The 14,278-nt window shown below is 32.3% G+C and overlaps 1 protein-coding gene across 4 annotated transcripts in view; it reads left to right on the forward strand.

Annotated features, from left to right (window-relative positions):
* Positions 1 to 14,278, forward strand: part of Cfap47 (cilia and flagella associated protein 47) — a 424,450-nt gene that overhangs the window by 308,842 nt on the left and 101,330 nt on the right. For all 4 annotated transcript variants that reach the window (XM_058585745.1, XM_046465022.2, XM_058585744.1 and 1 more), the window contains 3 exons: positions 1,375 to 1,550; positions 4,142 to 4,249; positions 11,754 to 11,865. In XM_058585745.1, the coding sequence (XP_058441728.1) occupies positions 1,375 to 1,550; positions 4,142 to 4,249; positions 11,754 to 11,865 (396 nt within the window). The remainder of the gene's footprint in view (positions 1 to 1,374; positions 1,551 to 4,141; positions 4,250 to 11,753; positions 11,866 to 14,278) is intronic.

Raw genomic sequence — 14,278 nt, forward strand, 5'->3', positions numbered from 1 at the left:
AGTTTAAAGCATTTTCAACCATTATTAGAAATATATTGGATTTATAGGAACTTAAAACTTTTGATTATAATGAAACATGTTTCTGATGCGTCTGTTGCTGTTTTTGAGACTCCAGAGAATTTAATTTCAGAGCTTCTCAAGAGATTGCAGTACCCACAGTTCTAAGCATTCGGTGATTACTGTGTGAAAGCTGCTCTCTAAAGGATTTTGAGGATGTTGTCTAGACCTACTGAATAAGAATGAAGTGGTCAGTTAGTGATATTTGTCATGGATGTGGCAAGGATGCTAAGGAGAAATTATAATATAAGTGCCTCATAGTTGCCATTCCCTGTTCCTACTCTTTAGATCCAAACAACATTAGAATGTTATATCCTCTTTGTAACATGAGGGCTTGCTCCTGTTGGGTTGATGGGTTGTAGATAACAGAGAAAATCATAGCTTTGCAGTGGTTTTGCTTTATTTTCTGTTCAAGGCTTATATGTGATAAGACCTAGACAGTTCTATATCCCAGTATTTTATTCCTCCTTAGACCAGGGTCTAAATATCTAATGCATATAGGTCTCAAAATGTGAGTCTGTCAAATCTAGCCTTATTTTTTTAAGAATTAGAATGTAATAAAACAAAGTATCAGAGAGCATCACATATAGTAAGAACAGGGATTATTTTGTAAAACGTTTGTGATGTGTGTAGATACAAAGGATTGTACTGAAAATTGAATTATTCTGGGTTATTATTAAACAGGTTGAAAATCAGGGGCTTAGATTCTAGTATTTTTCCTTCTGTGAAAGATCTGTAGCATTTTTCCTGAACTGAAAATGATCTTCACTGAAAAATATCTGAGTAGCAATCCAGGACAAATGTTTAGGCCAAAATGTTTCATTTTAGTTTTCTATCTTAAGCCCTAGGAAAAGTTTCTACCCAAATTTCCTTCCTTTAGGTTTTTGTGAGTTTGATCCTTGGAAACATCCTAGGAGTCTAAGTCTGATAATAGTTTTACAAAATTTGTGAGGTTGCCTAGAAAATGAGTGAACTCTAACATAATCAAGTTACTGCCAAAGGAAACACTGAAAAATCAACCTCATAGTAGTAATAATACTGGTAGAAAAATATTTTAAATATAATTTTATAAATAGTTGTCTTACCATTTAGCCACATGGATCTCTTTGTACTGTTTGCTGTTAAAAATAATAATCCTACTGTTTACCAAGATTAATAAAGAAAGATGTACAAGAAATTAAAAATGAATAAGATATATTCAATTGTGGATCAAGAATAAAATATAACAAATGGACTCCTATAATAGTTTTCTTTACATTTGCTTTCATAGAACAATGACTATGCTGACACTTAAAGCTGATTGTTTTGCATTTCTAGGAGACTGTTTGCATTGAAATATCTATCTCTAATCCAAAAGAAAAAATTATCCACATAGATGTGAAATTAACAAATGATGCCCTTAGTGGACTCCAGGAACTCACACTGAATCCATTAGAGTGTGTTAACTATATTGTCTGGTATTCTCCAGCAACAACAGGCTATAAAGAAGAAAGGTATGACATGAATATGCCATTATTGTTTATTATTGACCCTTTGAAAATAAGCTTTTAAAATTCTTTCATTACATGCTTTACTATTCCTGATTAAAAGGTGCTAATTTGGAGTGAGCTTTTGTTTACTTCAGTGTGAAATTATTATTTATTGGTATATTAAGTTAAATAATTCCTAAATTTCTCCTTTGACCCTCTATTACACTTTTTAGTAACCAGATCATTCTGAGTGCAGCAACTGAACCAAATGAAACTTATTTCATGAGGACTAGGGACTAAACTTTCAATTTCCTTGAGGAAAATTACTCTTTATATTTTTTCACAATTAAGTGAAATTCATTCACTTGGAGAACAGAGATAAAGTTAAATTAATGTTGTTATACTATAGTGAAAATATACACATACATACACAAATACTACTAGTATAATGATTATTGTTCTTATAGAATGATAATTGTGAAAAACTTTTGAATTATATATTCATATATGTAAACACACAAAAATATAATTATCTCAAAAATGTACTGAAACAATCAACTTTATTTGTTTCAATAGTAATATCCAGGTTACTTATTACAGTTTTCAACTTTGTAATTGACTTAGTATTTGTGTTTAATGTATTCCATTATTATAGTCCATGAAATATATTCCATGAAGTATATTCCATGAAGTGCTTTTTTGAGGATAATTCATTTTGTGATTAATTCATTAACTTATCTTAATAAATAAAAATTGGATATATTTATGGTATACAATGCAATGATTTGAAATACGTATATACTGTTTAATGATTAAATCAAGTTGAATGACATGTGCCTTACCTCCTCACATGCTCATCATCTGAGAATACTTAAAATGTACTCTCTCTGCAGTTGTCAAGTATACAATATTGTTATTAACTATAGTCATCTTGTCATAAAATAGATGAACTTAGTCTTCTAGTCTAAGTGAAATATCGTTATCCTTTAACCAAATCCCCCCACCAACCATTCTGTCCTAGTCTCCTGCAACTACCATTCTACTCTCTGCTTGTGAGTTTGAGTTTTGCAGATTTACATATAAGTGAGATCATGTGGTATTTGTATTTCTGTGCCTGGCTTATTTCACTTAATATAATACAATCCAAGATAAACTATTGCTGCTTCTAGCACAATATCCTTTAATAGGAATTAAGTAATTGTTATTTATGAATAGATGAATATATTTGAGAAATTTTAAAGGATAAAGATTAGAATGTAAAACAGAAAAGAAGAACTTAGCATATTAGAAAAGATGTTATTTTAATAGATTCCCTTAAGAAATGTTGGCTCATCCCATCTCTGCCATGTGACTGTATAGGCTTTGTGAGCACAGAATGAATCTTGGATTTTTAAAATCAGTATATATTAAAAGGCACAACCTGGGCTAATGCTTATTGACTGCCTACCTTATTATTATCATTGCAGCATATATTTTACATAATAAACACATAAAATTCTCATAACAACTCTAAGAGGTAGAACTGATTCCTCTCATTTTATATATGATGAAATTGAAGCTCAAAAAGCAAATGACTTGTTTGAAGTTATACAAATTAAAAATGACGGAGCTGACATATCAGTTATACTTTTAGACTACCACAAGCTCTGTTTCCCCAGAGCTGAGCACATAATAAAGGAAGCTCTTAAAAAACACATGTCACTTGATAGCCTTCCCATGAAAGTACATTTGCATTCACTTCAACAAACTAAATTTGGTTCAGTGATGGTTAAAAAATGGACTTTAGCTCTTATTGATCCTGCACAATGTTGAAAATACTCATAAACATTTTCCACTAATTGAACAAACATCTATTAAATAGATATTAATGATATCATTATTTTTCTTGAATAATGACGTGATTTACTCACCAAATAGTAAAAAGTTTAAAAATATATTCACAATAACAGTAGAGTGCATCACGGAGTACTTGTCAAATATTATGTTTGATACCAACTATTTCTACCAAATTGAGATATTTTATTTTTCTTGCCAAGCCTATTACACAATCTAAAACCACTGACAGGAATTTTTTCGTATCAATTCATTACAATTAAACATAATAGTGGAATTCATTATGCCATATTCAAATAGTCACACAACATAATTTGATCAATCTTGTTTCCCCCACTTTCTCCTCCCTTCTCTCCTTCCTTTCCTGATCCCTTTCCTCTACTCTACTGATCTGCCTTCTATTATTGTTATTTTATTTTAGATACCAGGGATTGAACTCAGGGGCACTCGACCACTAAGCCACATCCCCAGCCCTATTTTATATTTTATTTAGAGACAGGGTCTCACTGATTGGCTTAGCATCTGATTTTTGCTGAGGCTTTGAACTTGAGATCCTCCTGCTGCTGGGATTACAGGCGGGTGTTATTTTAATTAGTGCATTATAATTATATAGATTTATGATTTATTGTGGTATATTCATACATAGACATAGCATAATTTGGTAGATGTCATTCACCATTACTTTCCCATATCCTCCCCTTGTCCCTTCCTCTCCATCCTCTTTCTCTACTCTATTGGTCTTCCTTCCATTTTACTAACAGTATTTTGTATATTTTTACCAGCATTATTTTCCAGCCTGAAATGGGGGAAGAGTTCTGGTATTTACTGAAATTAACTACTGAACTTCCAAAAACAAACACAATACCAGAAATACAATGTGACCTTGGAAAGTAAGTTCTCTTTAACAGAAAGATTATTTATATTAAAAAATTATATACAACATCACTGTTTTAATGCATTTAATCTTTTTTTAACAATACTTTTTTTTAACAGACCTCAGGCATGTTAGGCAAGCACTTTACCTCTGAGCTACAACCCTAGCCTTAATATGTTAAAATAAGAACTAAATTTATTTCTAGTAGAAAACTTGTAAAAAAAAATCAGAGCTTAGTAAGTAAAGACTTTTGTTCAAAAGGATTATTGCAAAAGAGGGAAAGGGATGATTCCAATAGAAAGAATGCTTCAGAAATCTGAAAGGGCCACAAAATCAAATTGAAAAGAGATTGTACTCTTATAGAGTAAAGGAAGAGGAAAGCAGATATAAACAGAATCTTTTGGAGGGAATGCTAGACAAACAAGGGGAAATGGTCAGTGGGGTCTAATAGGAAAAGTGTCTCACCACGATAAATTGATTCACACAGGCTGAGAGAGGAAGCGTGTTCATGTGTGCGTGTGTGTGTGTGTGACACACACTTGCTTACACTTGGAAATAAGCAGAGTTCAAGGGCTTATAGGAAAGAGGGAAGCCTGATGAAAGTTTATTTAACTCAAAGCAGAGGATAGGCAATGGGCAACTGTGAACACTTGATCATTTGGTTAATAGCATGTTCCCTTGACATATGACCATTCATATTTATGTGATCAAGTTCCTATTACATGTCTGGCACCAAATTTGGTGCTGGTAAACAAGTCATGATAAACTTTTTAAAAGTATATACTCTAGTAGGCAAATCGGTGCCTTTTAGTTGATTTCTCTCCCACAGCACATCAAAAGTGTTGAATTCTTCCAGTATCAGATCTTGAATCAAAATATCACTACGAGTGATTCATTAAGGAAGTGATTTGAGAGAAATCAGTAGGAGAATAGAGAAAAAAGGATAAGAAAGGAGAAGAAGCTAAGTGTGAATGTAATTGCATATATAGTCCCTGACTGCCTGATTCTGAAGAGAGACAGAGAGAGGGGAGAGAGAGAGAGAGAGATATCTGGACCCTAGTTCTAAAGACACAGTTTGCCATGCCTTGAAGCAAAGGAACTGGTTATTGTTGTTTGGGGCCTTTTTTGTAGTCTGATCCCTATTCTACTTTTTATTTGGTAGATAGTAATTATGTATATTTATGGGGTATAAATGTGATTTTTGTACACTGTAAAATGATCAAATAAGGCTAAATAGCATATCTACCACCTCAAATTGTGAGAACATTTAAAAATTTTTAGCTATTTTGAGATATACAATACATAACTGTATTGTATTGTGGGCTTTTGAACTCCTAAACTAGTCACTACAAGCATTCTTTGGAATGACGCATAAACTCCCAGGCATGTCTGCTTTCTGTAGTGTTGAGGGGGTTCCTGGATCCATGAAAAATCATCTAAAGCACTTAGATGAGAGATTAACAGCAAGCATGCAGAAAAATAGGATGAGGGCAGATAACTGGTAAAAATAATAATAATAATAATAATCTACTAGGGTAGCTGAGTGTGGGACACCAGCATGTCTGATTCAACAAGTTATTTACAAACTAAATCCTAGTTATATACATATTTCTAATTTTAAAATGTTAATATATAATAACCATATATAAATGTTATTAACAAATATAAAACAATTATGTGAAAATTCGACTCACTTTTCTCATTATTTTTTCATTCTAGTAAAAAGTGCTAGAATTTTTCTTTTAAAGTTCTCTAGTTATTTTTAAGCACATTTTTCTAAAATTTATTTTTTATGAAAGTCATACTTATCTATGATTAAAAGGCCAATAATCATAATACTAAAAGGTGTTTGATAATAACTATCTTTTAACCAGCTCATCCTGTATCCTTATCCTTTTTGGAAGTTTGTAAGATCTTTTCATCCGGTATCCTTACCTTAAAATTCTTAATGATATGTCTTGCCATGACTCTATTTTCGTATATTTTTCTAGATAACTAGAGACTGCTGGTTTTTAAATTTATTTATTTATTTGTTTTGTTTTTGGTACTGGGATCCTGGAGATTCAATCCAGGAGCACTCTATCACTAAGCTATATCCCCAGCCCTTTTTCTTTTTCTTTTTTGATACTGGGAATTGAACTCAGGAGCACTCAACCACTGAGCCACATCCCCAGCCTTATTTTGTATTTTATTTAGAGACAGGATCTCATTGAGTTGCTTAGTGCGTCACTAAGTTGATGAGGCTGGCTTTGAACTCAGAGATCCTCCTGCCTCAGGCTCTGGAGCTGTTGGGATTACAGGTGTGCGCCACTGCACCTGGCTATTATTTCTTATTTTAGACAGGTTCCCATTAAATTGGTGAGGTTGGCCTTGAACCTGAAATCCCCCTGCCTCAGTCTCCTGAATCACTGGGATTGTAGGATAAGCCACTGTGCCCAATTTGGAGATCTCTATTTTTTTTGTCAATATTTTTTTGGTCGTCAATGGACCTTTATTTATATGCGGTGCTAACAATCAAACCCAGTGCCTCACACATGCTAAGCAAGTGCTCTACCACTGAGCTACAACCCAGTCATTGAAGATCTCTTAAAATAAGGAGATTTGTGAATTTCAGTTCTTAGAATTCTTGAATTATACCATCTCTATTTTCTCTTTACTTCCTATATCTCTGTTTTGATTTAGTATTTGGGGGCTGATTTTAAATGTTCCTTTTGTTTACCCTTTTCCCTAGTATTTGTATTCAGACAGATTAACTCAATTTTATTTTACAGTCCTTCTATTTAGTTTTTATGTCAGCTATCAATATCATTTTGTTGTTATTATATGGGAGACAGTTAGACATGTATAATAAGTAGGAAGTCATAAAAAGTTTGGAGTGCAGTGGAAACATTGTTTGGGGCTACACATTTAGTTGTTCCTGGGTTTGTTTTAAGTTAAAGAGAAGAGCAAGGTAAATAAAAGGACTATGTATTTGCACTTCTATGTCAGAGACAACCTTAATTATCATCCATAGTTGGCCTTATAGATTATTATTAATGAGTCTCAGAAAGATTGATAGTAGTCAATTAATAAATCATTAATTAAATTAATTAATGAAATTAATTCCATTTAGTTATGCAAGGAACTTTCACATATTAGAGGTATCTTTTGATTTATGAATTTTATAGTAAGTACATTTATCCTTGTGGATTCATGATATTTTATCATCACTTGGATTCTGTATAATGTGTTTTAATTTTTTAAATTTTTTTTTAGTTGTAGATGGACACAATAGCTTTATCTTGTTTATTTAGTTTTTTTTAATGTGGTGCTGGGGATTGAACCCAATGCCTCACACATGCTAGGCAAGCACTCTACCACTGAGCCATAGCCACAGCCACAGCCTTGTTTTAATTTTTTATTATGAAATAGTTTAAGACTATAAAGAAGTTGAAAAACAACAGGGCAGAGTTCCCATGTATACTTTACCCTATAATTGGTTTTGAAGATGCTACTTCTTGTTTTATTTGATTTATTAAAATTATCATTTTTTTTGTTTTACATTGTTCATATGTTGATTTTCCTCTTCCTATACTATATTAACAAGTTTGAAATGATTTTGATGAAAAAAATTCTCATAGCTATAAAGAAATATAAAACTAAATAGTAACATTTTGAACACTTCAGAAATTGAATTTTGTCCCCTAAATAATATATGTATCAACAATCCTGAATATACACATGTACAATCTACAATTTTCCATCTCTAATTATTGGAAACCTTGCATGTAAGAAACTATTAGATTCACTTCAATTTAAAAAACTTACTGGATGAACAATGAATCAGCATTTATTTTTTATTAGTACATTTTAATTATACAGAATAATGACTTTGATTGTGGCATAGTCATATATGCAAATAGCATACTTCGATCATATCCACCCACCATTGCCCTTCACATCCCTCTCCTTTTTCTCTTCCTCTTCTCTAATAGTCTCCCTGCTACTTTCATGTCATTCAAATATGTCTTTAGTTTGTATTTTTCTCTTTAGCCCATGGTGATTGCAGTTTTTCTTGCATTTGATATGCTTGAAATGGAGATGATACAAAAAACATTTCAAATGTCAAGTTATAATAATAGTTTGCAATGAAATAGACTTTAATATCCATAAATCTTATGTTGTTTTTTCATTTGCTTCTTTAGTGAATATTTTAAAATATAGTTCACTTTATTTCATAATTACAACATGTGTTGGCAGACTGTCAATTGTAGTTTTATTTTTGCAAAGTGATTTCTTATTAAGAAAATATAAATAGGATTCTATTTGAGTTATAATTAGGAGTGTTTTAAGTACACATTTTGGACCAAATATATTTTGTTTTATTTTGAATTGAGACTCTGTGGCTACAGCTGGAACCCCTCTTGAACTTCAGACTCATGTCTCCATCTGTATGGTAGACATTTAATTAAATTTGCTACCATCTAAATTATCTCCCAGCAAAGCTTCCTGCTGTGTGTTTTCTCTCATTTAGTGTCCTCACCATGCAAGCAGACATCCAAGCCATGGCTTTAAAACTATCTTGACTGTACCCCCCATTAAAAAGTCTGCTTTAGTGTGCAACCCTAAACACACACACACACACATACATTTGAAATGGGAGCATCATGAACAATACCTACTCACATCATGTGTGGTAAACTGATATTATTTACTTCACTCATTTTTCTATTTTTGTTTCTATTTTGTGAGGAGAACTCCATATAAAATAAAGGTAACAATTTTAAAGTAAATAACTCAGTGCATTCAAACTGTTGGGCCATTAAAGTACATTTAAACTGTTGTTCAACAACACCTCTGTCAACTTTCAAAAACATTTTCATCACCCCAACAGGAAACTCCTTATCTATGAAGCAGTCACTGTAACTTGCCCCCTCCTCACAGATCCTGGAAAACACTAATTGGCTTTCTTTTTTTTGGGGGGGGGGGGAGATGTGCACCAGGGATTGAACTCAGGGGCACTCAGCCACTGAGCCCCATCCCCAGCCCTATTTTGTATTTTATTTAGAGACAGTGTCTCACTGAGTTGCTTAGGGCCTCACCATTGCTGAGGCTGGATTTGAACTTGTGATCCTCCTGCCTCAGCCTCCCGAGCCGCTGGGATTACAGGCATGCGCCACTGTGCCCAGCTAATTGGTTTTCTATATATTTTACATATTATGTAAAAACAAAATCATATGTATATTACCTCTTGTGTCAATTTCCATTTTAGAACATTATGCTAATTGCTACTTACAGAATAAATCTAACAGTTCAGCAGTGGGCCATCCACATTCTCTATAGGTCCCTATACAGGGTCTCAGTGCTTCTTGTCACTTCTGTTTCCAAACACAGACTTTCACCATTTTGCATTTCTCCTCCCTACCTAATATCTCAGAAAGCTTTTGCCTCCTCTCTGTTCCTACTGCTCAAGTCCTCATTGTCTCTCACCTGGATTATCATACTATAATTATAATTAGATTTGGTGTCTGCCCTCCTTTCCAACTGCAGTTTGATTTCTAACTAGTTGCCAAGAATTTTTTGGCATATATAATTAAGAATGCCATATTTCCACTTAAGAGACAACCAACCACTTCAGCTTACTTTATTGCCTTTAAATAGAAATGAAAGTGCCTTAGAATGCTATGTGAGGCCCTTCCTATTCTTTCGTCCTACCTATTGTTCAACCTCATTCCAGCCACTACTTGTAGATCCAATAGCAATACCATATTGTATTTGTTTTTTCCTCCCTGAGGCAGTAAACTGGCTATACCATGAGCATCATTCAGAACTGATTTTAAACCTCCTCACATTAAAATCACTTTGCATATTAATGAACTGAGACTGATGGGATACCTCTTAATTTTTACTTTGATTAACAGAAATAACTATGCCTCTCCCATTACAACTGAATGTGGCTCCACTATAAGAGACCTTTGTTTTCTGTGAATTATATTTGAAAATAAGCATAAACTATTGCTATATAGTCATCTAATTGGATATTTTTTTTCAAATTCTTTCTTCAATTTTTTTCATCTTGTATCAGGAAACTCAGTAGTGAAAGGTAAACGTCAAAGTGTTAATAGCAAGAATCTTTAAGAAAATATGTATTGCCCAGAACATTACCCTGAAAATTCTATTTGATTCCCTAGGGTTTGAATATCTGAGAGCCTATAAAAATGTAGCTAAGGAAATGTCCTTAATTTCTCAATTTTTGTTTTCTTATCACATGGAAACTATTTCAATTTCACTTTTACATGGCTATTGAGTTTTGTTGCTTAATCACTATTGAAAGCTTGCAAGACACAGATTATTTAAAAAATAATATATTGCCAGGCATGGTGGGCATACACTTATAATCCCAGTGACTCAGGAGGCTGAGGCAGTACCAAAAAATTGATATGCTAAATCACAAATATCTGAAAAATGTGCTTGCTGAAAATAAATATAAATGTAACTAGTGCCATACCATGTGAAGTAATTAATCTACCCCAGACTAAGATTTAAATGCTGATTATATTTGAATTAAATTTCATAGGTGTACATATAATTTTAATGAGCTGATAAATTGGATTTAGGAAATTATGAACAATTTCCCTTTAGCACTTTCAATTTTTTTATAGTAATTAGATGAGCCACTTGTCAATCAAGAAAATAGAAATAGGAAAATGGACTTTATTCATAATAGTATGTATATTTTTTGTAGTTTTGGGGATTGAATCCAAGACCTTATGCTTGCTAGACAAGAGCTCTACCACTGAGCTACATCCCCAGCCCACTAATATATTTCCAACATGATTTACTCATAGCCAAATCCAAGGCATATACCTGCAGCTCCAATATTTAAATAATGTAAGGGTGTCAGAATAAACATTTTTCAATTTCAACTAATCACAAGCTGCTTGAAACTGATCAGGGAAGAGAAAATAATTGAAATCATCCATATCTGAGTTGAAACATAAATAACTAAATGCTATTAAAAACCCAAAAAGTTTTGCATCAAATGTATGCATCATATTGGATTGTGCATTGTATTTGTACTTTTTTTCTTACAGTAGCATGGAAAACTAGTTTGAGATTTCTTTCATATTTTTCTATGGGCCCACCCTATTCCATTATGACTTCAGTTGGGCTTAATAAATTACATGGATTCCAGATAACAAATAACATTACATTCTGAGGTCATGAGGGCACTGGGAATTAGGACTTCAAAAAATGTATTTTGAATGCTACATAAATTTACTAGACAGTTTGACTAATTTGGCATAGATAGCAGATGGACAGAATTTTATCTTTTTTGAGTAATATATTTTAATTTTTGATTGACAGTTATTTGTTGCACAATCAAAGCATAACATTGTACCCCATAAATTTTATAATTTTTTATGTGCCAACATATTTTTGGGGAGGATATAATTCAACCTGTAATGGTCAATTTATGGAATTATTATTGAAGAAGTTTGTGAATACAGCAACTTCACTATTTTTGTATTTCCTCCCAGGTATGTCATACAGACTATTCCCTTATATAATCCTACACACGAAACTTTAGAACTTCAAGTAACAAACAGTAATCCTGAAAATTTTGTCCTGGAAATTGACAGAAGATCACCAGTAAGTACATTCAGAAAGTCATGAGACCTACTGCTACTAGAGCATTTTGTAATTCTGAGTTTAGGACACAATCATTTTAATTAATAAGTTTTAAAATTCTTTAAAATTTTTTTAAAATATAATTTTCTATTATATACATTGTCCCTTGAATTTTAAAAATCATTAAAACACTAATGTGTTAATATAAATTTTTAAGATTATATATGCTAAAATCATGCTCATTGTCACTGAATTCTAAATAAACTGATTTTATTTCTCACCATTTTAATAATCAAGTTTTGTAATAGTTTTCCAGTATCAGAATTTTAACTTAACAGTTACTATATATGTTCAGGCAAGAGACCACTTCTTTTCTAGCCCCTCTTGAGTTCCTGCCCCTTGCCCCACACATACCCTTCCAGATAGTGCTGACAGATCTGCTTGTTCCTCGTCCCCATTCCTGTATCTTTCCCATTTTCTCATTCCTGGGTCCTTGCAAAGATTAGGATCAAGTCAATGGGCCAAAATATTTTTCTTCTGCCTCCAAGTTACAAAACAAGTACCTAAAATTTAATATGACTTTCTGTGTTTCCAAAGCATAGGACACCAATTATTTATAGTGAATGTGAAACCACATACTTTCAGATAAACCTCAAGATAATTACAAGCCAGATGTAGTGGTGCACAACTGTAATCCCTGCTTCTCTGGAGGCTGAGGCAGGCAGATGGCTTCAGCTATGGAGTTCAATGCCAGCCTGGGCAGCATAGTGACACCCTGTCTTGGGAAAAAAAAAAAAAGAAGAAGATAATTAGAGTAGTTTATTTTCATCACAAGACCTCACAGTAAATCATAGAGCTCTGTTAATATGTATGATATTTAAATAAAGGCTGTTATTATTTGCTGCTTAATGACTATTTAACAAATCTATAATTTTATTTCTTTATATATAAATGGCAGTCACTAGTTGCCAGGTAATAATATAATATTAAATTAGTTCTTCTATAATGTGTTAAATTAGAAATCACTAATTATTATACTGATAAAATTCATGGATACACTTTCATCTTAGAAAAAGTGTATTAATGCCATGCACATTGACACATGCTTGGAATTCCAGCTACTCAGGAGGTTGAGGCAGGAAGATTACAAGTTTGAGGCCAATCTCATCAACTTGACAGGACACTGGCTCAAGAGAAAAAAAATTTAAAAAGAGGACTGGAGATGTAATTCAGTGGTACTGTGCCCCCCTGGGTTAAATCCCCACTACCAAAATCAAAAGTATAGTAAAATGATCATACATGGTTGTATCTTTTAAAATTATATTTTCTATAAATTATAAAGAGCATGGGGTTTAAGATATTGTTTGCCTATAACTGGAATTCCTCATTATAAAGTGGTGTTTTTTATCTCTATTTTTAAAGAAGAGTCTAATATATATATATAGTAGATGGACACAATACCTCTATTTATTTATTTATTTTTATGTGGTGCTGAGAATCAAACTCAGCATCTCACTCATGCTAGGCGAGTGCTCTACTGCTGAGGCACAACCCCAGCGCCAGAAGAGTCTAATCTTCAACCCAAGGAAAACCAAAAGCAATATATGCATGCCACCTGAATCACATAATTAAGAATAGGGCTGAGGTTGTGGCTCAGCAGTAGAGCACGTGCCTAGCATGTGCGAGGCCCTGGGTTCAATCCTCAGCACCACATAAAAATAAACAAATAAAATAAAGATATTATGTCCAACTAAAAAATAAATATTTAAAATTAAAAAAAGAATAGCTTATTTTCTTATCCTTTCCATTCATGACTTGCTAATTTATTCATTCTTTTACTGAATACTGACTATTCAAGTAAGCTAATATTAGGAAATAACTCAAAAAGTTATGTATGAGAAAACACTTATATAAAATAGGAGACACATTAACAAATAGAAATGATAAAAAATGGAAAATAATATAAAATTTATTTTAGAACTATATAAATAATATATGCATTTATATAATTATATGATATAAAAGTGTGTGTGTATATATATATATATATATATATATATATATATATAGTACTTTATTCATGCCTTTCATTACATAACGTGTGTGTTCACATAAGTAAATATTTTTAAATCTTGATTATTTTTCATAAACACTTCAATGATTAGGAAGTCAAATAATGATATGAAAAACTTGCTTCCTTCCAACTATATATAATCAAAAATTTCAAATGGATACAGAAGTTGAAATAATAATGCAGTGAACAATCTTGTACTTTCCATCTTGGTTCATAAATTATTAATGATTTGTCACATTTTTTCTCTTTTTTTTTCTTTCTTACATATCTTGCTATTAAATTTGAAAGGAAATTGTAGATCACATGTCATTTCAACCTAAATACTTCAGAATGTTTCTTAAAAGCATATTATTCTCCTAA

This window comes from Marmota monax, unplaced genomic scaffold (assembly GCF_021218885.2).
Source record: "Marmota monax isolate L192 unplaced genomic scaffold, Marmota_monax_Labrador192_F-V1.1 WCK01_AAM20220418_F8-fsc00158, whole genome shotgun sequence".
NCBI classification, from domain to species: domain Eukaryota; kingdom Metazoa; phylum Chordata; class Mammalia; order Rodentia; family Sciuridae; genus Marmota; species Marmota monax.